The 24,630-nt window shown below is 37.5% G+C and overlaps 1 protein-coding gene across 2 annotated transcripts in view; it reads right to left on the bottom strand.

Moving 5' to 3' along the window:
- The window catches only part of MET (MET proto-oncogene, receptor tyrosine kinase), a 118,736-nt gene that overhangs the window by 35,745 nt on the left and 58,361 nt on the right, over positions 1 to 24,630 (bottom strand). For both annotated transcript variants that reach the window (XM_004449291.3, NM_001281764.2), the window contains exons 4-11: positions 14,922 to 15,056; positions 13,987 to 14,160; positions 9,219 to 9,379; positions 7,121 to 7,223; positions 6,867 to 7,003; positions 5,859 to 6,020; positions 4,991 to 5,090; positions 1,488 to 1,706 (exon numbers count right to left, since the gene is read on the bottom strand). In XM_004449291.3, the coding sequence (XP_004449348.2) occupies positions 1,488 to 1,706; positions 4,991 to 5,090; positions 5,859 to 6,020; positions 6,867 to 7,003; positions 7,121 to 7,223; positions 9,219 to 9,379; positions 13,987 to 14,160; positions 14,922 to 15,056 (1,191 nt within the window). The remainder of the gene's footprint in view (positions 1 to 1,487; positions 1,707 to 4,990; positions 5,091 to 5,858; positions 6,021 to 6,866; positions 7,004 to 7,120; positions 7,224 to 9,218; positions 9,380 to 13,986; positions 14,161 to 14,921; positions 15,057 to 24,630) is intronic.

Genomic DNA, 24,630 nt, shown 5'->3' with positions numbered 1-24,630 from the left:
TGTATATAGGCAAGAAGAGAAAAGTGTTTTGTGTCTGTCTCCAGAGACCTCTTGGGCCATGTTGGGAACAGCACTGACAGACTGAAGATGATGTCAAATCACATTTTTCTTGGTCTAACAATTTTGTAGGACATGGAATAACAGGCATTTAATTTGTAGAAAAAGAAGTTTTCTATTCCATGTAAAACTGTTCTTGGAAGGACAGATAAAAACAATAACAACAACATTTATCTCTAATCCCTCCATCATAGATACAGGAACAGGAAAATAGAGTTTTTCTGGGCCTAAAAATATTTGCACATAAAACTTCCTTTGCATCAAGGAAAACCAATTGGAATCTTTCAAACAGCAAATACAGTAATTGTTGAAAGCAGAAGGTCACACTAGATTAGTTTTATTGAAAAAAAAAGTGATAAAACTCTTGTTCTCTTTCTAAAACTAATTAAAGAAGCAGATGAAAGAACTTTGCTGTGGTAAACACACTGTTCATTGATGCAGGCTTCCATTTAATTTCATGCCAGGCTTGCTTAATTATTGTACAAAACACGATTGTGCAGTTGGTAAATGTGTACGGGTGTGAATGTGTGAATGAGATGGGCGGTAGATAAAATCCTGTTGAAAAAGCAGAAAAATTTCAGTAGAAACATGGCATGGCTTAGATGGAGATAACTTAGAGGAACTTTTGTTACACCCGAAAAGGACTATCCTATTGCTTTGTGTTTGTTCATATGCACGTTCAAGAAAAAAAATGTCTGAGTATTTAAAGCAATGTGTTGAAGAAGAAATATTTGCTGTTTCTAGTGACTGAGTCAACAGATTAAAATCTTGATCATTTCACCTGTTTTATTACTATTTGAAGTAAAAATGTCTGGAGCAACATAGGAGAGCTGTGTTTGAGCTCAGTTCTGCCACTATTTCATTGCTTGCCAAACTCTGTAACCAATCTGGGCTTTATTTGCAATGAACGGGGTTAGAAAGATAATATATTTTTCTCTGGTTAAATTATCTTTGAGACTAATATATTCTTGGTAGAAATATAGCTCCATCTATAAATAAGCTTAGAGATGACCACACCCAGATATAAAATTCCAAGTATTACTAAGTATAGAACCACAACTGATGGATTTACTTGTAGGGCTCTGACTTTTTTTTTTTTACCATGAGCACATAATTTAGGTGTCCAGGGAAACGCAGAACATCTGCAGGGTAAAGCATTCATAGCAAGCCTATTTAATGGACTTGTGCCCCACATTTGATACTTTTTAACATATACACATGAAAGGGTTTAAAAATGCTTCATTAAGAAAAGCAGTCCATGATTACACTTATTTTTTTAGTCTTATGCCAAAAAAGATTTATTTATTAGAGCTTAGATATTTGTTGATGTGGTAGAAGACATAAAAAGACAAAATATAATTCTATCTACATAGCTATAAGTCAATTAAGTTCAAGCTGGTGATTTAAAAGAACAATTAAGTATTTCTTACCTTAATTTCCAGCACATTTTCTCGGCCCATTGAGATCATCACTGGCTTTTCAAAAGGCTTAAACACAGGATTATGTACATAAATGAGATCAAAGTAATTGGAATAGATCCCATCTAACACGAAAAAGGCTCTGGTTTTCAGGGGAAGTTGCAGATTCAGCTGTTGCAGCGAAGGAGTTGTACAGCACATTATCTCTGAATTAGAGCGATGTTGACAGGCCTATAGGAAGACACAATTATGCACCGGAAATAATAGAGTTTGACAACATCAATAATAACTTTCACATTTCACTTCTTCAGACAAGGGATTGAAACAATATAATTTTTGAAAAACAATCTGCACTTAACTTCCTAATGTTCCTAAATTATCCAAACAACCAGTCTTCAAAGGGAACACAGAGCTTCCTTTGCTTGGAATAAGCCACACAGATCTATCTGAAGCTGGGCCTCCCTGGATCATTTTAGTTTCCTTAAGAAGAGAAGGCCTTCACCTGGAGGAAGAGCTTCCTGGTCTAGTCAAGCAGCTATGGCAAAAGTGGAGCTGGATTTTGTGAGGTAAGAAGATGTTGGGTCACATCTTAGCTTTAGAACAAGCTATGTGAACAGGGCAAAGCCCTTACTTAGAAACTCAGTTTCCTCATTTAGTAAGAACATTATTCACACTATGGGAGACTCACATCAAAGTGCTTCATAAACTGACAAGCACCCTAGAGTTAACAATATAATTAACGATATTGTTGGATAATCTTATTAGTGTGTTTTTAAACTATCAATTAATGATTGCCAAGTGCTGTGCAAACTATTTAGTTAATTCTCACAATAGTCCAATGAGGTAGGAGCTACAATTTGACCTACAATTTACAGATGAAGAAACTGAGCTCCCTGCTTACATAATTAGACCAGGTTACACAGCTTTGAATGGCAGAGTAGGGGGACACAAATCCTCGTCCATCTGACTCCAGAACTCACTGCCTTAAGCCCCATACATACTGCTTCTTCTTCTCCCTCTATTTTGTACTGGTAAATTGTTTCCTATGCTCTGTATTTCCCAAAGACTGTGCTAATATTATCTTATGCCCTTTCATGTCTCAGTTCATATCATCCCCTTTGGAATACTGATTTATGGAATTTTGGAAAATGTGATTTCCCCTTGATTGTGACTACACTGAACCAGCAACACAGAGTGGGACATTTAAGTTTAAATGGCTGAGTTTTTTCCCCTAAGGAAAAGACAAGCAACAACATCCCATTGATTTCCTTTTCTTTGACAAGTACAGTTGGAGATAAAACAATTTATGTCCACAACAGAAAAAGGACTCAGGATGTACATAAAAAGCACAAACATGAAATTTGGTATTTGATATTTTCTTTTAAAATTAATTAAAAATTAATTTCTATAGTAAAAATATATGTTGTAACACATAAAGTAGACATACAGATTTCATACGAATAAAATATATTATTTAGTTTTATACCAAATTATTATTATAATGCTAAAAGCTATCTATTTCTATCATCTTGAAAGAAATGGAAATGAGCAATTTAACTGCCATCTCAATAATCCTCTACATAAAAATAAGCAATTTGAAAACTATATGACAAACTGATAACTTCTGGGACACAACACACATTAGAAAACGAATATATATTTTTAAGAAGGCAATTATTTACTCCTTTTTATTTTAAAAGATTAGAGTTTATTGGTGCTAAAGTTATTGTGGCTGGATCTGTGTCTCTAAACCAGAATCACATCTAACCAAGAATATTTATTTGTTAAATAATGAATGGGCTCAATTCATCATGGTCAGCCTCAAATTCTATAAGCAGCAGGGAACATGAAGGAACACATGTCTCTTTATGAGCTAGTTTTCAAAATAATAGTAAAACACACACTGACTTTGTTACTCTTGCTGCTTCTAATGCATAGTTCTATTGTACTGACATGTTTGTGGCTAAAATAACAGAAGTTTACATTTCCAGATATGGAAAAAGAGAAAAGAATTTTATCTTCTGCCATTGTTTGAATATTCTTTTACAATATGCAACTCTAAAGCCTGACACTGAGGAAGTGTTTTTTCAAGGAGGTACCAGGGACTGAACCCAGGACCTCATAATGGGAAGCAGGTGCTCAACCACTTGAGCTACATCTGCTACCAAGGAAATTTTTAAAATAAATATTCGATAACAAATGAATGAATGTTATCATAAGGCTGGTGAGGGAAAAAGAAGGAAATTATAACCATGTAGGCTGGGTGTTATTAGGTAAACTAATAATTTCTCAAATTTCTACTTAAAAAGTCACATGCTAACACCAAACTGTGTTACTATTATTCTTATTTGGTTAATGAAAAATTGTTATGCTTGGTCGTAGGGAACTGATGTCTTTTAAATTAATAGCAGTGGAATTCTAACTTTGTTTGTGGCCATGTGTGTCGATTGGCTTCAAAAGCCTTCACTTTATGTGGTGAGTCCCTGGAGTAGAATCTCTCAGGAATATGATAAAAATCTAATAATACTCCTTAGAGGTGATGCAATGTGGCCGATTGAGAAGGTCAAGAGAAATCTCATTTGAGATGACCTCACTGTTTGGTGATATGGCTTGACATTTTTAGAGCAAAATTGGTTTTTGTAATTAAAGAACACAATGGCTTGGGTCTTGGAGATGTATTGAATGGGAAATCTGAAAGAAAGGGCTGTAATTCAATCGGTCACCTGCCCAATCAAGACCCTTGAGAGACAGTACCTGGAACTTTCATTCTAAGATGAGTGCACAAATTCAACTAGATCATGCTCTTTTAATTAGAGGAAAACATCAACAAGAAGTCTGGAATCTTTTTAAACAACTCCAGTCTCCCTAAGGCCTAAACCGAAATGACCATTTTAATGTATTCTATATACTGTTACAGCACAAAATGAGCCAATCACTTCTTAAGGAGGGATTCAGTTTAATTTTGATTGACCTTGCAAATAAAATAAGGAAAGGTAGAGAAACACCAAGCAACATATACACCCTAGGACAAAACATAAAGATTCTAAGTCTCTTTCTTGTTACTCGATAATGTGCTAACAAGAGGACAAGAAGAAATGTCGCAAGCCGGATGTGTAAAGAAGCATTGTGTGCTTGACACTAGAAAGACAATGATGCTTCTGCACATTAAAGTCTTCATCTAAGAGTTTCATTAGAGGACATCGCTGGGTATTTGTAAGATATATTAGAAAAGGAAGAGAGGACCAAGAATATGATTTCCATTTGTACTGACTGTCTTTAAAAACATTGTCTCACATTGGTAATCAAGATTTGTCTCTAAACATTATACATATATGTATATTACAATGTTAGCCCAAAATGCTAAGTAACTTTAGTTGTCAAATAAAAAATTATTTAACTTAAGCTGTAAGGAAGGTAATTAGAAAACCTTAACGGCAAAACCAAAATGTGCCTGAAAACTAGGTGGTCAAGGCAGAAATGCTGCACTGAGTGTATCCGTCACTCAAAGGACTTACCACTGTAAAATTCTTTCTTGCTTCATGGACATTTATGACCATCCTTGTGACACTAACTGAATTCAGGTTTTTCCCAACACCTGTTATTGTGCTGCCACCGCTGGTAAAACAAAATTGAAAAATGGTTATATTGAGAGGTTCATTCCCTTCTTAGTATTTTCAGAAGAAGTTTTTAATCACCTCAGAGATTACAAGTTAGAGTCACAGCCAAAAGTCAAATGAAAGTGCAGTGATAACTCTTCTTTGGCAGTAACTTATTTGCACTTGAAAACATTAAAAAAATTCATAGTTCATAAGCTGAAGAAGTGCATTTGTCTTTTTTTCACCAGATATACAGGAGAAGTTTTCCCTCTTTCTTTCTGAATAGGATATAAAGATAAATGAACTTAACTATTATTGCTAGACTGATAGAATTAAAGGAAATGGGGTACAGTGAACTTGGTCCAAGAGATACTGACTCAAAGGGATCTGAGATTGAGAAAAACTGTGCAAAGCAGGCAGGGCAAAAATACATTGAGGGATGAAAAAAAGGTGATTCCACTTTTGGGCACTATTGTTAGTACAGAATTGGCATGCCCATAATGTAAGTGTATAAATAATATGTTGCCACATTAAACTGTTTTACTGAAATCCATTTCAAACATAATAGAAAGGATAAAATGCTTCTTGGCATGAACTAGCAATGACAAAGTCAAATTATGCTCAGAAACTGAATGAAGTTTTTACTTCTGAATGGGAAAGGCAGTCTTCAAAGGAAATGCAACAGCAGCCAAGCCAGAGATAAAACTGCAATTCCTTTTGACTATTTTAAAGCTAAAGCATGCTTATGCTCATTATTTTCTCAGACCCATCAGAAAATTTTACTTACCTGAGAAAAGATTTGGTTGGATGAATTTCATAGACAATGGGGTCTTCTCGGTAACTGAAGCTAGAGGCCTCTCGGTTGGCTAAGTCAATTTTCAATTTAATAGGAAACTCAGTTGAAATGATTTGGGCTGGGGTATAACATTCGAGAATACTATTTGACACGCTGAACAAAAACATTAAGAAAATGGACTTTAGCTAGTAGAGATACAAATATCTTAGAATTATATGCATATATCAAAAGGATTGGAGCACAAAATGGGTCAATTTTTAAGGAGGCATTCAATTTAATTTTTACTGACCCTGCATATAAAATAAGGAAAGTTGGAAAAACACACTCTAGGATACAACATAAATATTTGAATGCTCTTTCTTGTTACTTGATAATGTTGCTAACAAGAGGACAGAATAATGGAAACAAGAGGGATGGCTCCTAAATGGGAATTTCCTGATGTGGTCTTGAAAAGTCCTTTCTAGTGTAGGCTGCTTACATTTGAATCGATCCCAAATTTGGTCTTGTTGAAGACAAGCCATCCTTAACTTGAAAACCTTCATTATTTTAAGGAATTTTTAAAGTCTCCTTTGGTGCTTGATTAACCAAGCTTTTCTAAGTTTAGGAAGCAAAAACATGACCTCTTTCCAAACCCAATCTCATCTAGCTTTCCTCCATCTCAAAGTGATTCAGACTAATTATCAGTCTTGATGGAAATGTTAATTTTAATTTATTGTCAGTTACTGAATTTTACTGCTCATAGTTCAGCTAGGATATTAAGAAGAAACAATAAAGAGGGTGGATGGGGAGACAAAACCGAAGACTGAAATTAAACAAGGGAAAGGAAGAAAAGGGTATAGGTGGATTTGGGAAGAAGGAAAGTTTTTGTTAGCAGAAGAGCAAATAATAAACATCTTAATTTTTCTCTATCAAAATATAAAAGAACAATCTTTGCTTGATTCATTAGGTATAGCTATTACTCCAACTTGACAGATGCAACAGAAAATAAATTTACAATACCTTTTTAAAGTACATGTTTTTCCACCAATTGAAATATGTCTAGAATTGCCACTGTTTAGGTACTTTCCAGTTAAGGTAAGTAAAGTGCCACCAGCCTTAGGACCATACTTTGGAAAAATACTTGTTATTATAGGATCCTAAATGGAGAAATAAAAAAGAAAACAAAACAGGGTATTTGTTAATTTTATAACTCCAAATAGATTAAGTAGCAATCAAATATCTTAGTTCATGAGAAAAGTAATGTTCAGTCTTACCACATAGGAAAATGCATTATAATGCACTGTCCTTCGACCATTTGAAATGATTATGGACATATTAAAATTCTCATTCATTGCATGACCAACCGTGCATTTCAACCTGTAAAAAGCAGTTTAATATGTTACAAATCCAAAAGCATTTTATGGCTTATCTGTTTTATATGAAGGATATTAAATTGTGAGCTAATTACTCTGAATAGCAAGCATAGTTTCATGGTAAGCATGAAGCTAAAAATTTTATAATTCTATTTGTGTACAATTACATCAAACTTCATGTTTAGTATATTACAAGATTTAGACAGACAAAACAGGAAATATCAAACCTCTTCAATGCAGTCCTCACCAGATGAAGAGTTCATAATAATCTAAGTTTAAAGCCACAAAATTGTAGGAACAACTTTTGGCATACTTAGAATAAAGAAATGGTATTTCAGCAGCATCTGCAACAATGAGCTAACTGTAAATTATCTAAATCTCTTCATTAAAGTATGTCAAATGATACATTTTTGTGGTTACACTAGACACATGTTTATTTAAATTACTTAAAAAATAATAAATTGTGATGGGCTTTCCATAATTACTTTTGAACAATCTTAGAGCTCTGAAAGAGTATAAATATACTTTGTTGTATTAAATTTTTTTTTTTTGACAAAGAGAATGAGTTATATTTTACTTTTATAGGTCCTAGTTTATAATAATGCAATGATTGAGAATTTTGGAGAACTTGCAAGGGAAATTTCTAGAATAAATTTGTTTTGCCATTAAACCAAACATATGTAACATTAATTGCTGTTTTGGGCTCAATAAAATAAGTTTATTTAGACCTTTGTATAATCCTGTAATCAATTCCATTAGATATAAAATAACCATTTGATAGAAAAGGTTGAGTCATGAAGATTCAATTATAAAACTTTAAGTATTTTGCTTTTGTTACTAGAAGATAAGTAAAAATTTTTGAATTCTTTGTTCATTAGGGGATTCAGAGCTTATAGAAGCTACAAGTAGTATATAGTGGAAAGAGCACAGGTCTTAGATCAGGAGAGCTGAGTTAAAAACCCTGCTCAGGGAGCGGATCTGGCTCAACTGATAGAGCATCTGCCTACCATATGGGAGGTCCAGGGTTCAAACCCAGGCCTCCTGACCGGTGTAGAGCCGGCCCACATGCAGCGCTGATGTGAGCAAGGAATGCTGTGCCATGCAGGGGTGACCCCTGCATAGGGGGGCCCCGCACAAGGAATGCTCCCCTCAAGGAGAGCTGCCCCTTGGGAAAAAAAGTGCAGCCTGTCCAGGAGTGGTACTGCACACATGAAGAGCTGACCAAGCAAGATGATGCAACAAAAAGAGACACAGATTCCCGGGTCTGCTGACAAGAATGCAAGTGGACACAGAAGAACACACAGCGAATGGACACAGAGAGCAGATAACTGAGGGGAGAGGGGAAGGGAGAGAAATTAAAAAAAAAATAAGTCTTTAAAAAAAACACCCTGCTCAGCTCTTACTCTCTGGGGTACCTCTGCTAAGCCACAATCCACCTATCAACTTCATTTTAACTCCTTTGCAAAATGGGATTAGTATCGCCACCCCCCAGGACTTTGGGGATGGCTAAATGAGATGCACCCCATACATTCAAGTGCCAATAAATAGTAGCTGAATATAAATTGAAACTCATTCAAATAAACAAGTCTCAAAAATGTGACTTAGCTGCTTAACTACATTTTGAAGGTACAGAAAGTGAACTTAAAGGGGAGGGTCTGTATTGAGGTGATGACTGATTTTTACAGAAAAAAAACTTTGGAGAATAACCATATTCAAAGACTGTGAATATAGCGTGAGCCTAACTAGTGCTACTCTTTCAGATCTATTTGGAAAGTCTTTGTAGAGTTATGTTAACGGTTAAACTCCCGAGATACTGGATTATTTTCCTCACCTAGGTTACCTCTCCTCCTCCTTAATCCTGGTAAGTAAATAATGGTTAAAAACAAAACAAATCCCACAAGGGATCTGATAGGCCAAGAGTTGGACTTTTTGAGCAATTTTTACAAAATGAAGCATACTTTTCAAGCACACCCCCAGCAAAGCATTTTAAGATCCTTACGTATTTGTTGTGCTCTCGCTTAAGGTCAAGGTGCAACTTTCATTTCCAACGAGAACTCGAGTTTTCTTTAAATCAAATTTATTATTCCTCCTGAATCCAAAGTCCCAACCACAGATGGTCAGCATTGTCCCTCCTTCAAGGGGTGCACTGGTTGGGAAAACCTACAAAGACAAAGCAGAACATAAAAAAATTAAGTCTTTCACATGTGTGGAGAATAAACAAACTAAATACTTATCTTTAAATGGTCTTGCATTTTTCCATTCTTCCATTATCTAGTGAAAATTGAATTTTCACGAAAAGAAAAAGGGTCACAAATTTGAAAACACCTGGAACAAACACTAAAACTACCTTCCAGGCTGATGAAACAAGTTGTTTTCAGGAGAACCAGCGATGGAACAGAGCACAGATTCAGCCTGGGTAGGAAGGATAGGTTTCTTGGGCTGCTCTGAAGTTGACTATGTTTCTTATGGGTCTTGTGGGCTTGAGCAAAACACTGAGTTCAGACTTTTAAATGCCTGTAACTTAAATTGCTTATAAACTCTTCAGAGGTCTCTAGGTCAAACTTGATCAAAACCCTTTCATGTGTCCCCAAGAGCCATGGACCAACAGATACCTTGTTCTGTGCACCAACAGGGGTGTGCCCCATTCTTGTTGCTGTGTATTCCTACCCAGAGAAAAGAGTCACAGTAGAAACACCTCTTTCTGTATCCTGCAGTCACACAGATGCATTCGACAGCTAGTCTTATACCAAAAACATAGATGACGTGCAACATATATCTATAATCCATCCATGCCTACCTGTCTGTCTGTGGTACCTACTATGTGCCAGGCACTAACAAACAAGTGAATCTATGTTTTATACCTGTTAATTCATATTTATTACTGATTTAAGTTTTTTTTTTAAAACATACTAGCTGGTTAGTTGACACACTGGGTCTTAAAAATACATAATATTTGAATAAATACAATATATTTAACAGAAATGGAGAGGACTCCAAAAGCGATCTGTACTGTAGCCATTTTTCAAATTCTCTCACTTGACATATAGCCTCTCATTTACAGGATTGATTCCCCACTCCCCTATGTTTAACATTAGACAAATAATAGGCTGCTCATTTTATTCCTGCAGGCTCACTTTTGGTGTGGTAGAAATAAAATGTGCATTTATTAATACTAACAACTCTGATATGATAGTATTAGGCTCTTACAAAGTTTACAAGACACCCTGTTCTTAGGCTAAACCACTAAAAACAAACACATTTCCAAGTTAAAAATAAGCTTCTTCTCAGCAGCTTCATGACAATTGAGAAAGGAAATGCTCTTTTGGGGGGACATAATGTAAATTGTGCTGTAAAGTACAATGGTGGGAAAATACCGCACCACTGTGGAGGCACTCAAAACCCAGCAAAGGTATTTGCTGAAGCCCAGTTAGTGGGAGTTTAAAAGTGATGCTTTTACAATTTAGGAGGGCTGTTAGCAAAATTCAAATTTGCAAACACTCCCATCCCTCCCAAGAAAATAATTGCAAACCAAAATCTGAACTTACCCTTGTTACCACTCCTTTAAAGTCTTAGCTTAAATGCTTTTATGATAGCAATTTTACCCATAAAATCCATTACACAGTTGTGCCTTTCATGAAAATTTACCTCGTCCATGTCTAGCCAAAAGAGAACTGCTAGGAAAGAAAAATCTGTTTATTATTATGTAGAAATCCAGTAGGAGAGAACAAGACATCCAACCCTCCTAGGATTCTCTACTCAGACTGAGGCAGTCACACAGCTGCTGTTCGCTCTTCTAATGAGGAAGCTTCCCATTGAAAACAGCTGCCCAAGGCTGACTGCCTGATCCCACCGGCTAGATTCCCCCTTTCTATCTAAAAATTGAAGTGTAGCGCTCTACACATGACTTTATATATAAGGCAAAGGGATCGGCTGGTGATAGAGAGAAGACATTGAAAGTTCAACTGGTGTACTGGCTATAGAAATGGATATTAAAATACCTTGGCTTGACCCTCGGGACTCAAAAGGCCAGTTATGTTTAACTTTTCTCCTCTGGGGAAGGATACTAAAGGGAAGCATTTGGGCATTTCCTCCTTAGCTTAAGGGATATCATTCACTCTTCCAGGGGAAGAGGAAGGAAGCAGTTTTGAGCCACACACCCTTAGACAGACCTAACAATGGGGTAGCAAACTCTGAATGATCTAAAAGGGTGGGGAAACTCTGCGGGTGGTAAATGACTGCCCAACATCAAGCTATGGAGGCTGTGTCTCCCACCTGTCTGGATAGGTATGTCCTTTCACAGATAAAAGATCACACCACTGATTAGCTCATTGCAAAAGTACTTTAAATGTTTTCGAATTCCACCAAGATATATATGAGAAAACTAAAAACAAAACAAAACAAAACAAAAAAACAACCTTGAAAATGAAAATGGAAAAAGGAAGGCACCTTTGGTCTTCAGAAAGAAAAAGTCACAAATATATTGGTGACAGTGTAATGCTTGCACCTTCTCCTCCCCCTACCCAAAAAACAAATCACAGTTGTTTCTTATTTGAATCTTCTGATCAATTAATGAACAGTTTTATTGTCTCATTGGGATTGAATTCAATCCTGCAAGATATGATAACTTTATCCTAATAAATTCAGAGTACATTGGAGAGTACTTTTCCTTTTCTGGAAGCATTTCTCATTGCTCTTTAAGTATGAGGTCAGATAACACGTTTGAAACCAAATAATGGACTTCCAATCCTGAAAGCTTTCACATATGGAACTGCAAAGAATTTCAGTCACTGACAATCATGTACCTTGAAAGCAGGTTAATTTTCATTTATTGGATAGTGAAATTCTACACACTAGCTGAATTTTGAGCCCAGAGAGTTTAAGACAGATAAGAAAAAAGATGAATAATCTGTTTTATTTTTTTTTGCAGTAAGAATGCTAAATGTCACGGTTTACTGAGGCATGAAATCTTCCTAACAACTATGAACCAAAAGGGATTTATAGACTCAGCTGCACTGCTTTCCTTCTAGTCACATAGAATGAGCCTCACAGATTTGTGCATGATATAATGCAACCTTTTGAAATCATCAAAACTAGAGTGTTGGAGTTATGAAAAGAGAGAAAAGAGAGAGATAAAAACAAATTCTGAGAGATTCTCTGGTTACAGAAAATCCTAAAATATTTACTGTTTTTAACCATTTTAATATGCTCTTATAATAAATAAAAGAAAGCACATCTGTAAAAATTAAATGTTTTGTTTGTACACATTATCAAACTCTTTTCTTTATTTAAAATACCAGCTCAGCTATTTTTTTTCCAGCTTTGGCTATTTGTAAAATGAAATTATTGTGATTTAATTCAACACACACACACACACACACACTCCGTATCTTTTTCATTGAATAGCTGAGCTCTGATTTCTAGTGTCTCAAATTGCCAAGGCTGCATATTTGTAAAAGTATAAAATTGCATGTGGTTTTAAAAATATATTGAACAAAAAGGTGCATAAACTAACTTAGGCTTAAATTAAAAAAAAAATTCTTATTTAGTTTATTCTCTGGCAGATCAAGTTAAGTCTTAAAAATTGTATCACACCTAACAGAAAATTATTTGATTAAAACCCAGTTACCCAGTACAAATCTTGCCCCAAACCGTAACTAAATAAAAACAGCCATCTGCTAGGAGGCAATTCTTGTTCCGACTCGCACACTTTGTTTACTTGCGCTGGAACCAGGCAACTGAGACCTTTAACTTGAATCTTTCACAAGAACCATTTACTAAAGTCCAACAATTTTAAACGTGGGCAGAGAAAACACATACTGAGTCCTCACCAGGGAAGTCTTTTAAAGCAAAATGCATTTGGATAGCAAAATTTCAAAATATTGCCTGCAAATATTTTTAGTATTTTTGGTATTTAAGCAAATAATGCAACAGAGTTTGAGAGTATGGTCAAGTCCTGGCTGAAGCCCGCTGCTAGAACCTAAGTTCTCTATGGGCAAGAGGCATGTCTGTCTTGTTTGGGTCTGTAACTCCCCAGTGGCTAGAAGAGTGCCTGCTGCTTGGTATTTCCTCAATCATTATTTTCTGGATGAATTAAAGAATGAAATAGTTCACAGAAGTGTAAAGGATAGTATAGTCATCAGTCGTGCCTTTACTTCTCATCCAGGAATACTGAAAGACGGCTGACAGCAACCCATGGCTGTCAACCACCCATTTGTCACCTCCATCCACCTGGGAAGTAAGCTGTAGAGTCACTGGTGATGAGACAAGCCTGCCATCTATGCCTCTGACAGGAAGAAGCTTTCTGTCCTGTCTGCCCCCAGCACAGTTGGGATCACCCACTAGATGGTTCAGCATAGGGTTCCCGGTTATGCCATGAGTAGATCTTGTGTGCTAGAGCCCATGTCTGGGCACCTGGTCGATAAAATAGATGGACAGGAATTGGGGAACTGGTGCATCAGGAGGAAGCAGGTCCCAATGTGAGGAAATGAGGAGCAAAGCTGCTCATTAGCCAGTGTTCTTTTATTCACGTAGCCCTGAAGGGAGTGTAGCTACCAAAAAGGAGAAACTCATTAGTGTGAAGTGAGCACTTCAGGTGCAGGACTCAGGAGGATGTGTTCAAGCACCCCCTTAAACCGAAAACCCGGAGGGGACTGATGCTTGGGCTGATGTCTCACAGCAAACGAAGTAAACTTAGTTTTGGAATTTTTTTTTCATTAGCGGGACGTGTTTTCGAAAAAACATGTAAAACTGCTGACAGAGACTCTTACCTCATAAACTGTAGGCAGACAGATCTCTTGAGTCCATGTCCCATTGGGACATTCCTCCACTTGCACACATTTATCCTGGCACCAGCCACACTGCACGAAGGGAGGGGCGGAGAGACACTGACTGCAGGACTGGAAGTGACCACAGCCCAAGCCATCCAATGGGATCCTGGTTATCTGTGAAGAGAAGTGATAGAGCTTTCAAAGGACTTTTTTTTTTTTTAAAGTGAAAACTAAACACACAAAAGATACAAGTAAACATTATTTTATGGAGCCTTCTATAGATAGTACCTATGCAGACAAACCACGTAGTGATGCTCAAATAATTAAAATTCAAAACATCAAGCTCTTCCTTCCTTCTATTGTTGGAATGTGCATGATTAAAGTTAGCATTACTGTCCAGCGAATGCAAATGTTATCACTGCTATGTTAGAGACCCTGTTAGTAGGGACGTTCTGTCCTGCCTAAAATGAATTTAAAATAACAGGAGAGTATAATTTAAGCTGTGGGAAAACACAGTTGAACCCCTGGGAAATTCTAAGTAAACTTACATATCATTCTGGCATCAAGAAGCACCTTCTTCTCTCAGAAAAGGGATTAACAGCTAGAGTCAGATTCCAATGCACAATTTCCAGGGCTTCTCTGCCTTTACTAATGTTCTGCGATTAGATCTGTAATTCTCATTCCTTGTGTTTGTTTTTCTCATTTAAATATAAAGGACAAAAGGAGAAATGTACATTAGGAAGAGGATCCCCTTTGGGTCCAAGCTTCCTTGAATACATATTGAAGGTTATTTCAAAAGGTGGCTGGAATACTCAAGAAAGAACTTGACTGAGGAGATGATGAGAGAAGTTTTCAAGGACAAAATAACAGTGGCTATAACTGCCTATTTGAGAAGAACCATATCCATGGAAACTCCCCACAGGAACAGGGCTTACTTTCTTCCCAGTGACAACCAGTGTGTAGCCGTTTTGGTTTACTGGGTCCTCCACAAGTGCTTCTAGAGACACAGGATTGGAATCCAAGAGGAAATTCACATGAGGGGCTGGCAATACGGATCGAGAGACCACAACCTGAGAAAATAAAAAGAAAACACCCTTATTCCAACGAGTTCTATTTAAATATGTGGAGAATGTGGACCATAATGATAACAAATTAGAAGGGCTTCTAGGGAGCCTGAACTGGAGACCCAACAGTTCATCTTATTGTAAATCAATATGAGGGCTTCTAATCTCTTGCCTTCAATACAGTTTATCTGAGCATCCCAGACTGACTTTTGTCTATGATCTTTTAAAGGTTTCTAGGGAAAGAGACCCTCCAATCAATCACTAGCACATGCAGACAAATCCTCACAATTGTATTGGGAACTGGAGGAGCCAAAACTCTACCCAAAACAGAAGACACCACTTACGCTACAAGGATTCTGGATTACATTTTAAATCTAACCCCAACCCTCCTTATCGGGCAGTATCCCTTGACATAATGGAAAGAGTCTTGAACAGGGATTCTGCAGACCTTGGTCTAGTTTCAGTTTTGCTGCTCTTAGGTCACATTTATAGATCTTTTGAGGTCAAAATAGCCCCCAGCTACTTTGAAATGATGTGCCATATTTTTTTTATAAATCATTGTCCCATGCTTTCTTAGTACTTGGATTATAAATAAAGTTCTGCTTCCTGGAATAACTTCATAATAAAGCCTGATCGTTTTAACAATGCCTTGTAAATGAGATTTGATGCCTAGTATAATTCTTGCTCTCAGCTATTTCTAATTTGGTATGCTTCCCACTATATAATTCCCATTTGCCCTGTTCCTAGAACCCAGGAGTGATGAAGTCCAGAGACTGTGATCAACAACAATTGGGTTCAACAACAATTTCTTAGACATCTTCATATTTCAACCCCAATGTACCTCATTGTGCTTAGTGAGAACTGAGTTATATTGTTGAATTGAGCGTTTATTTTTTTCCAGTTTTATAAATACCTTGTTTTTTATTATAGCCTTTGAAACATATTTACATATAAGAAAATTCACCTTTTAAATGTACCATATAATGAGTTATGACAAAACCAAGATAAAAAACATTTCCATCAGCTTGATAACTTTCCCTGTACCTCTTTGCATTTACTTCATCTCCCCACCCCTAGCCCCTGCTAACTACTGATGTGCTTTCTGTCACTATAGTTTTGCCTTTTCTAGAATTATATATGAATTTTATGTTTGACTTCTATGACAACATGTTTTTTGAAATTTATCCATGCTATTGCTTGTTTCAATAGTTTGTTCTATTTTATTCTGAATAATATTTCATTATCGGGAATATTCCATATTTTCCCTATCCATTAACCTGTTAATGAGCATTTAGATTATTTACCATTTTTTTATTATTATAAATAATCTTGCTATGAACATTCACATACAATTTTTTGTGTTGATATATGTTTTCATTTCTCATGGGTAAATATACAATTGTTGAGTCTTTTGATAAATGTATACTTAAATGTATAAGAAATTTCTCAAATGCTGTGTAAAGTAGCTGTACCATTTTGTTTTCAAAATACTTATGACGACGGAAGTAGATGTGGCTGAAGTTATAAGGCCTCTGCCTACCATATGGGAGGACCCAAGTTCGATCCCTGGGGCCTCCTGGTAAAAAAGAAGAGAAAGTGCGCCTGCACGGTGAGCCAGTGCCCACATGGTGAGCCAAGTGCCCGCGTGGTGAGCTGAGTGCCTGCACAAATGCCGCATGGTGAGCTGAGTGTCCACATGAGCTCCCGGGTGGTGAGTCAGTGCCTATGTGGTGAGCCAGTGCCCGTACTGTGAGCTGAGTGCCCACATGGCAAATCCAATTGTATTCCAACAATTGGAAACAATTAACGACTAGTCTGTTAATAGATGAACATTCACAGACTCACTTAGGAGCCCTTAGAAAGATGTTCACTCCTTAGATGGCCCTCAGGCTGCAACCATCTGAAGGTAAAGGAGGTGAAGCATCACTTTGGGGTTAAACTGGGAAGTTGCCCAACAACTCTAATAGCCATTGGCTTGCACTCAAAGTGCATTTATGTGTGGTGGGTATGAAACCATAGAACAAGCATGAGCACCTGTGAGATTAAGATTAGTTCAAATGACTGCGCCCTTCACCTCATCATTCTCATCTGTAAAATGGGAATGAAAACAACTCACAGGCATAATTAACTGCTAAATACGCTAATGGCAGAACAAACTCACAGACACAACATAAAGGTAGTGGCCTCTAGTGAATTCTTCAACACAGTACAGGGGCCAAGTAGCCAGAAACAATTTGGGATGATTCTCAAAGTACCTAATTTGCTCCCAGAGAGTGGACTGTTGATAGGGAAACGTACCAAGCTCACATAGAGCCATAAAGGTTAAATGTCAGGACATTTTGCCCTAACATTAGTTCTGCCCCAAACACTCAACCTTTCAAAACATCTCCATTAACCAGGCTGGCTATATTTGCACAAAAGTTAAATGATAGATCAAAGGTCACCTGCTCAGGATGGGAAAGGATGGAAACTGTTGTTATTCCTAAATTTAGGGTCAAATAGGTATTTGTGACCTTTGCAGGCAGAGTGATGAGAAACTCAATTACAAGCCTACCTCCCTCTGGTGCTGGTTACAAGCAGGATATCAGGATACCAGGTTTCCAAAGCTTCTCCTCCAAATTGTTGAGATTTCAATTATCCAATTTTGCAATCTTACCTCATTTCTGGTACTTATCACCTCATGTTTTTCCTATCCCCCTATTTTTTTTTTTTTCATGTGTTGCCAATCACTTCAAACTGCAAAAGTGAAAAAAAAAACCTCCTCTCTTGCACAAGTCAAAAACCAAGCAAAAACAGCCTCTCTTAATACCCCCACTGTTCTCTCCCCTCATTCTGTGCTTTCCACTTCACTGCAGATTACTCATCACTCTGAACCTTCCCATGGCTGTCTGCATTTTGTGTCTGTCTCTCTTGTTTCTTCCATTCTATTCAGACTTGCTACATAACAAACAATCACCTCCTGTACTTCTTTTTTTCTTTTACCTTCTTGCTTCTTTAATATCATTTCCTGTACCTACAGTCAGCAATCCTTTCTTAATTACTGGGTCATCATCTTTGACTACCAAATATCTGAAACTGGTCCAAACACTTACTTCCCAGAAAGGATTAAATTTTCCTCTTTTTTTCATAAAGAAGCTCCTTGCATCTCTGGAACTTAACATCTATTTGATTGATTGACTTGGTGCATTTCTGTTAAGATATTTTTTTGTTCAGAGAGTACCACCTATATGGTATTATAATAAAAGGTAATTGAGCCAGGTATTTTCCTAAGAGTTTTAAATAGATATTTCATTTGCTCTTCAAATAATCTTACAGGTAAGTACCATTATTTTCCTCAAAGAAAATATGGTGGAGAATTTTAGCTAGAAAGTACAAGAGTCAGGTTTCCAAGGAGCACTGTCTAATGCCAGAAACCCATGTGCTTGACCTCTAGGAAATACTGCCTCTCCCCAAACACTTCACTGTTACACTTTTGGAGCACCAGAGCAAATGCCAATAAAAAGCTTTAACTCTGAGCTCCTAAGAGCCACTTGTGAGTCAAAGCATTAAAATACATTTCACAATGTATTTGTCTTGCCAAATACTTATTTCAATAATCTTGGCTGCACAAGTAAGGTGTGACTATGGAGAAGGCCTTTGCATCTAAATAGGTTTTGCTGGCACAGAGGAAATGTTGCTAGTGCAACTAGCAAAGCTCTACTTTTGATTAAGAGCTAGGAGGAGTGTTGCTTGGTATAGAAAAGGGGACGAACAAGAGAAGAGACGAAAGCTGTGTGGAAAAGAGAGATGACTGGAATTTTGAGCAGAGGTAGTACCACAGATGCAAATAACTTTGTAAGTGATCATTAGTTCTTTATCTGCAGGGATACCAACTGCTATAAAATGTCAAGAATGCTTTTCTACCGTTAGTTCCTCACTTTCTCTTATTCTAAATAATTGAATAATTACTCTAACCCTGAAGCAGTGTTGGCCAAGAAATTAGGAGTTCCTTATGGGTGTCATGGAGATATTTCTAGGAACAGAACTGAATTTAGCATCTAAATTTAATTCTTATGATAAATCACCTGGCAATCCTAGACCAATTAGTATGAAAGGGAAGATTGGCAATTATCTTTTAAGTTTCTACTGTGTCAATGGCTAATCTTTAGTATTTAGGTCTCAAAACCTTTTTGTGGGGAGTTAGAAGAGTCTGAATTTACTTGGCTATTGAGGCTATTCTCTCAAGTTATCTGTGAGAGGATATGGGGAAGAAATATATGTACAAATAAAATAAAATCTTTGTGGCTAGGTCACAACAGTCTTAAACCTGAACAAATGTGCAACGGCTAGATCCCACCACCCCACAGAGAGTTTTATTTTTAAATAAAATTTAATTTTCTTTAAGAATAATGAATGAAATTTAACAAGATAATTACTCATGGCTTTCTATCCCTCAAAATTTTAAAAAAATGTGGAAAATTCAATGGTTTTTAGCATATACACAGAGTTGTTCAATCATCAAACAAAATCATTTTTAGAATATTTTTATCACCCCGAAAAGACACCCTAGATCCATTAGCTAGTTCCCATTTCTCCCCAATATCTTCTACCCTATGCAATCACTACTCTACTTTGTCTCTATAGATTTTCTTGTTTTGGACATTTCATATACATGGACTTACACAAGAGGTGGTCTTTTGTGACTGGGTCCTTTCATTTAACATAATGTTTATAACGTTCATCCATGTTGGAGAATGAAGTATCAGTACTTCATTCTACTTTATTGCCAAATAATATTCCATTATATGGACATACTACATTTCATTTATCCATTCATCAGTTGATGGATAAAAATAGTTGTTTATATTTTTGGCTATTGTGAGTAATGCTGCTGTAAACATTTGTGTGAAAGTTTTTGTGTAGACATGTATTTTCATTTCTGTTGGGTATATACCTAGGAGTGGAGACTCTTTGGGTCATGTGGTAACTCTATGGTTGACATTTTGAAAAACTATCAGTTTGTTTTCCAAAATGGCTTTAGCATTTTACACTCCCACCAGCAACACAGGAAGGCTCCACATTCTCGGCATCCTTGCCACCATTTGTTATTTTCCTTCTTTAAAATTCTAGTGACCCTAATAGGTATGAAGTGCCCCCTCATTGTAGTTTTGGTTTGCATTTCCCTGCCAAATGCTTCTTAAATCAAAGAAAAGGAAGGTCTACTTCTGGAGGTCCATGGTCTTCCTTCCAGTCCTCCTCCTGAGACTGAGTACAGGAGCATCACCTCTCTGTTTCCCAACTAGCCCTCTGAAGAACGTTGCTTCCCGGTCAGATTAGATGTTTGTAAAAGAGTCCCAGAGAGGCTGGTGGAAAGAAAGAACAAAAGTGGATTTTCACTAGGAGAAGCAGTCGGAGGGAAAGATGAAGCGCACTCCCCTGGGGCCTGAGTAAGGCAGAGAAGGCAAAGGGCTGGCAGCACAGCACATGAAAGGGCACAGAGCTGAGGTGGTGGAGATGTTGGAGGGGACAGCATGAGTGGGTTGGAACAGTGTGGGTGAGAGTGGACCTCTCGAAGGAGAGGGAGCAGCCCCTGGAAGTTACAGGACAGGGGGTTTAATCAGAGTTGTTGTGGTCTAAGAATGCTTTAAATCTTTTAATACTGAGAGACATGATTAACTATTGGAGTTCCTGTCTGCATTGCACTAGTTTGAATGAGGCACTGCTCTGCGACTCAGTGCTATGGGTAGGAGCTGTGTATATAATGCTCGTTGGCCCTTAATGGACCTGAACTGGATGGTGGACTTCCAGAAAACACTTAACACAGTCCTCCTTCATACAGTTATCCTGGGATCAAATAACATTTTAAACCTTGTTGTAAATGATTCATCAAATAGAAATGTAGATTAAGGAATAACTAAGGGGCCAACATAAAACTGAGTTTTTAAAGATCCAAGTTAATTTTCCTCTTTTAAGAACTGAAAATACACAGTACTATTTCTAGGCAAATAGAACTGATCGGGAGTTTTGATTTCATATAATTTCATAATTTAAAAGTTAAGAAAAATAGAGGACTTTTGTTAAGGAATAAGGAAATTACTGGAATTTCAGGTATTGAAGAGAAATTGGTATTGAAGAGAAAAATGGGAGTGAAGATGATGGCCTTACTAATAAACTAATAAACAGCAGAGTTAGACTAGGATGTGACTCTAGGCACCCAGGGAGTGTGCAGGCATTCCCTGTTGCTCCCAGTGCAGAGTTGGGGACGTGGTAGGTCCTAAAAGCATATCAACTGGATTGACAACTGGACCCTGAAAGAAAAAGCTCACTGAGGCCTTGATGCAGGGATGGTCTTTTCAATCTTTGGGAATTTGATCTGTATTTTCAAGATAGGACTTCAGGATGTCTCTTGCTTCTCACCTGCTTTAGGCTTACTATCTTTAGTACATGAGCAAAATTGGTCTTTGTTTAGTAAGAAGTCAGAATAAGAAGGGTAAAGTTATTTACCCTTTCAACCAATGTAAACATCTAGTTTTCTGGAATAGAAAAGAATGAAACATGAGAAGTAGAAACTGTTAACTGTTACAAGGGAGCTCAGATGTCAAAGTAGTGAGACAAAGTACCAGGGGGTAAAAGTTGAATTAAAAGAAGCTCTACGATGTTATTTTCAGTACTGTTTTTGGTAAATGGGTGTGAGTGTTTTTACACTGCCTTGACAAGGCAAAGGCCAGGTAAATTCAGGAGCAAATCAATTTTCCTTACAACTACACTACTGAGGATTTGTGTGTGTTTCTTATTTTTAAAATGAGAAGCTTTAAAGCTCAACATCAAACTGAGCCTTTAAAAAAAAATCAAACATCTTAAAACCAAAAAGGCTGGTAAATTTATAAAAATGAAAAAACAAAACAAAACCCTGTATGTTCAAATTGGTATTCTTTATACATGAACTGGGCTTAATTTTTTAGTTATGGACATAATTGAAATTACTATTTATAATAGATTCTTTTTTATTTTTTTAAAGATTTACTTTTTATTCATTTCCCTCCCCTTCCCCCCTCCTCCAGTTGCCTGCTCTCTGTGTCCATTCGCTGTGTGTTCTTCTGTGTCTGCTTGTATTCTTGTCAGTGGCACTGGCAATCTGTGTCTCTTTTTGTTACGTCATTTTGCTGCGTCAGCTCTGTGTGTGTGCAGCCCCTCTCCTGGGCAGGCTGCACTTTTTTCGTGCGGGGTGGCTCTCCATACGGGGTGCACTCCTTGCACATGGGGCTCCGCTATGCAAGGGACATCCCTGCATGGCACGGCACTCCTTGCACGCATCACCACTGTGCATGCGCCAGCTTGCCATATGCGTCAGGAGGCCCTGGGTTTGAACCCTGGACCTCCCATGTGGTAGGTGGATGCTCTATCAGTTGAGCCAAACTCGCTTCCCTATAATAGATTCTTTTTTGCACAAAAGAAATTTCAACACCCATGAGTATATTTTTCTTCTAAAGAAATATACCAAGGCTGCTATTTCGTTAGGGATTTAACTAAATCAGTGATGTACACATTAAGAAAGAAAAGGCAGATGATATTTTTATCCCAGCATTTCATAAAGGAGATGGGTAAGTCAGCAATCCCTAAAGAGAGATGTTGTTGGAGTTCAAGCTTCATTCGGCTGTGTCTCTGTCTGACACTCACAGTACTGATGGACTGATGATCTGTGTCTGCATAATCTGAAATAGCAGTGATACCAAACGTAATGTATGCCACAGGCTTCCAATACAAAGCATTGGCATAGCGTGATGGTGGCACAGGAACTGGAGGAGTGTGAAGAAAGGAGGAGGTCAATAGATGAACTGATTCTTCTTACTGGAAGTAATTATTCTCAACCACTATTACGGATATAACCCTCTAAGTAATGGTCATGAGTAATGATGATGAGCAAAGAATGTCTTTTTAGGTGATCTTTACCTACTTAAATTTCTTGCTTAAACCTCATCTAGTCCAGAAGAGAAAAGTTGGGCTAATGTGGGTTAACAGCAACATGGAATTGGGGAGAGAGGAAGGAGGGGCTGGAGAAGAGCAAGGATGATACCAAAGAGGCCAGTGGCAGCTGGAACAGTGCCCAGGCAGCGGCCACTGCCAGGAGACACTGCGTGGTGCACATAGTAGCTGCCCAGAGGGTGTTTGTGGAGCTGAACTGGAAACAAGTCTCGAAAGGGCCTCCCCACCTACAACCCATCCCTAATCTACTCATTCTCCCTGGCCTGACAGTCATGCACAAATATTTTAATAGCAATGCTTTGCATTTAGAGATTAAAGGTTTTATACAAGTACTGTAAAAAAAAAAAAATCAAGCAAGCATTGTTTTTGGATGTAGATTAAACAAGGAGCTCAGAGGGGGAGACATGGGCAATCCCTGTGATTAGTCTTGTGATCTTCATGAGAACCCGTTTCCCTCTCCCACGTAGCCGTGCACGCTGCACTCATGTTCTCCAGCCTTGTTTTCTCCCCTCTCAAATTTGTACCAAGGCTCGTTCTCACTGTTTACTCTGCTTATACTACCTGGAACATTGCTTATCATATTATTTTACTGCAAAGCACCCCAAGGGAGTGATCATAGAAATGAAACCTGTTTTTGAAATCTATATCTATATTGCCATGGCTAGGAAGAGATAGAGAATCAAATACACACACACACACACACACACAGCAGTATAATGAGACATAGCTGCACCTGTATGAGATAAGTGACATATGTTTAAAGTTAGGAGCACGTCAGAAATGTCTTCTCTGCCATACACATAATATTGTTAGCTAAACAATACAATTCTTTCTAATCAAATAACCACTGTGAAATACCTGATTCACTGTGCACCCAACAGCTGGGGCTGTAGCTTGTGTTCCCAGCCAGAGCTGAACACAAGCACAATAGGAGAGGCAGAAACAGCTGCAAACTCTTGCAGGGAAAAAAAATCTGCAAAGCAACTTTGCCTTTAGGCTTCAGTGGAGGAAGGAAGTAAAGTCATTTTTCTGTTCCTTTTCATGTATGGCAGCTGTCTTTGAAAAAAGGTTACATCCATTTTATTTTGTAACAGAAACTCCAGAGTATTTATTAAAACATGAGTTGCAGAAACTTAGGCCTGGCCACAGATTTAGCACTTATAGCACAGTCAAAACATTTACAGAACTTGGTAGGTAGTAAACTGCTCTGCCGGATTAAGCTGGACGGGTTCCACATCCTTGCTCCACTCCTGACTCCTCCCCCACCATTATTATAAACAAACTGGATTTCAGTGATGTTGATTCTGTTTGATCCTTCAAATGCTTTAGGTTTATTTATATAAAAATTTAACTGAATGTAATTGTCTGAGCAAGTGTCAGAGAAATAGGTCCTCTGTGGATTCCATTAGCCCTTTGTTTTTATGTCTCGCGTATTACTGTTATTGGCTACATGATTTTATATCCCCTGTTAAACTTTTAGTTCCTTAAAGTTGGGTTCTGTGTTACTTTTTCCTTTGCTTCACTCACTTACCTAGTAAAGCAAAGTTAGTAGGTTCCCAGTACATATCTGATAAATTAAGAGCCACCACCTGGTTTTTTGAAAAATCAGTGACATGGA

The sequence above is a fragment of the Dasypus novemcinctus genome, chromosome 5 (assembly GCF_030445035.2).
Source record: "Dasypus novemcinctus isolate mDasNov1 chromosome 5, mDasNov1.1.hap2, whole genome shotgun sequence".
Taxonomy (NCBI): Eukaryota; Metazoa; Chordata; class Mammalia; order Cingulata; family Dasypodidae; genus Dasypus; species Dasypus novemcinctus.
This window is presented reverse-complemented; position numbering and strand designations above follow the sequence as displayed.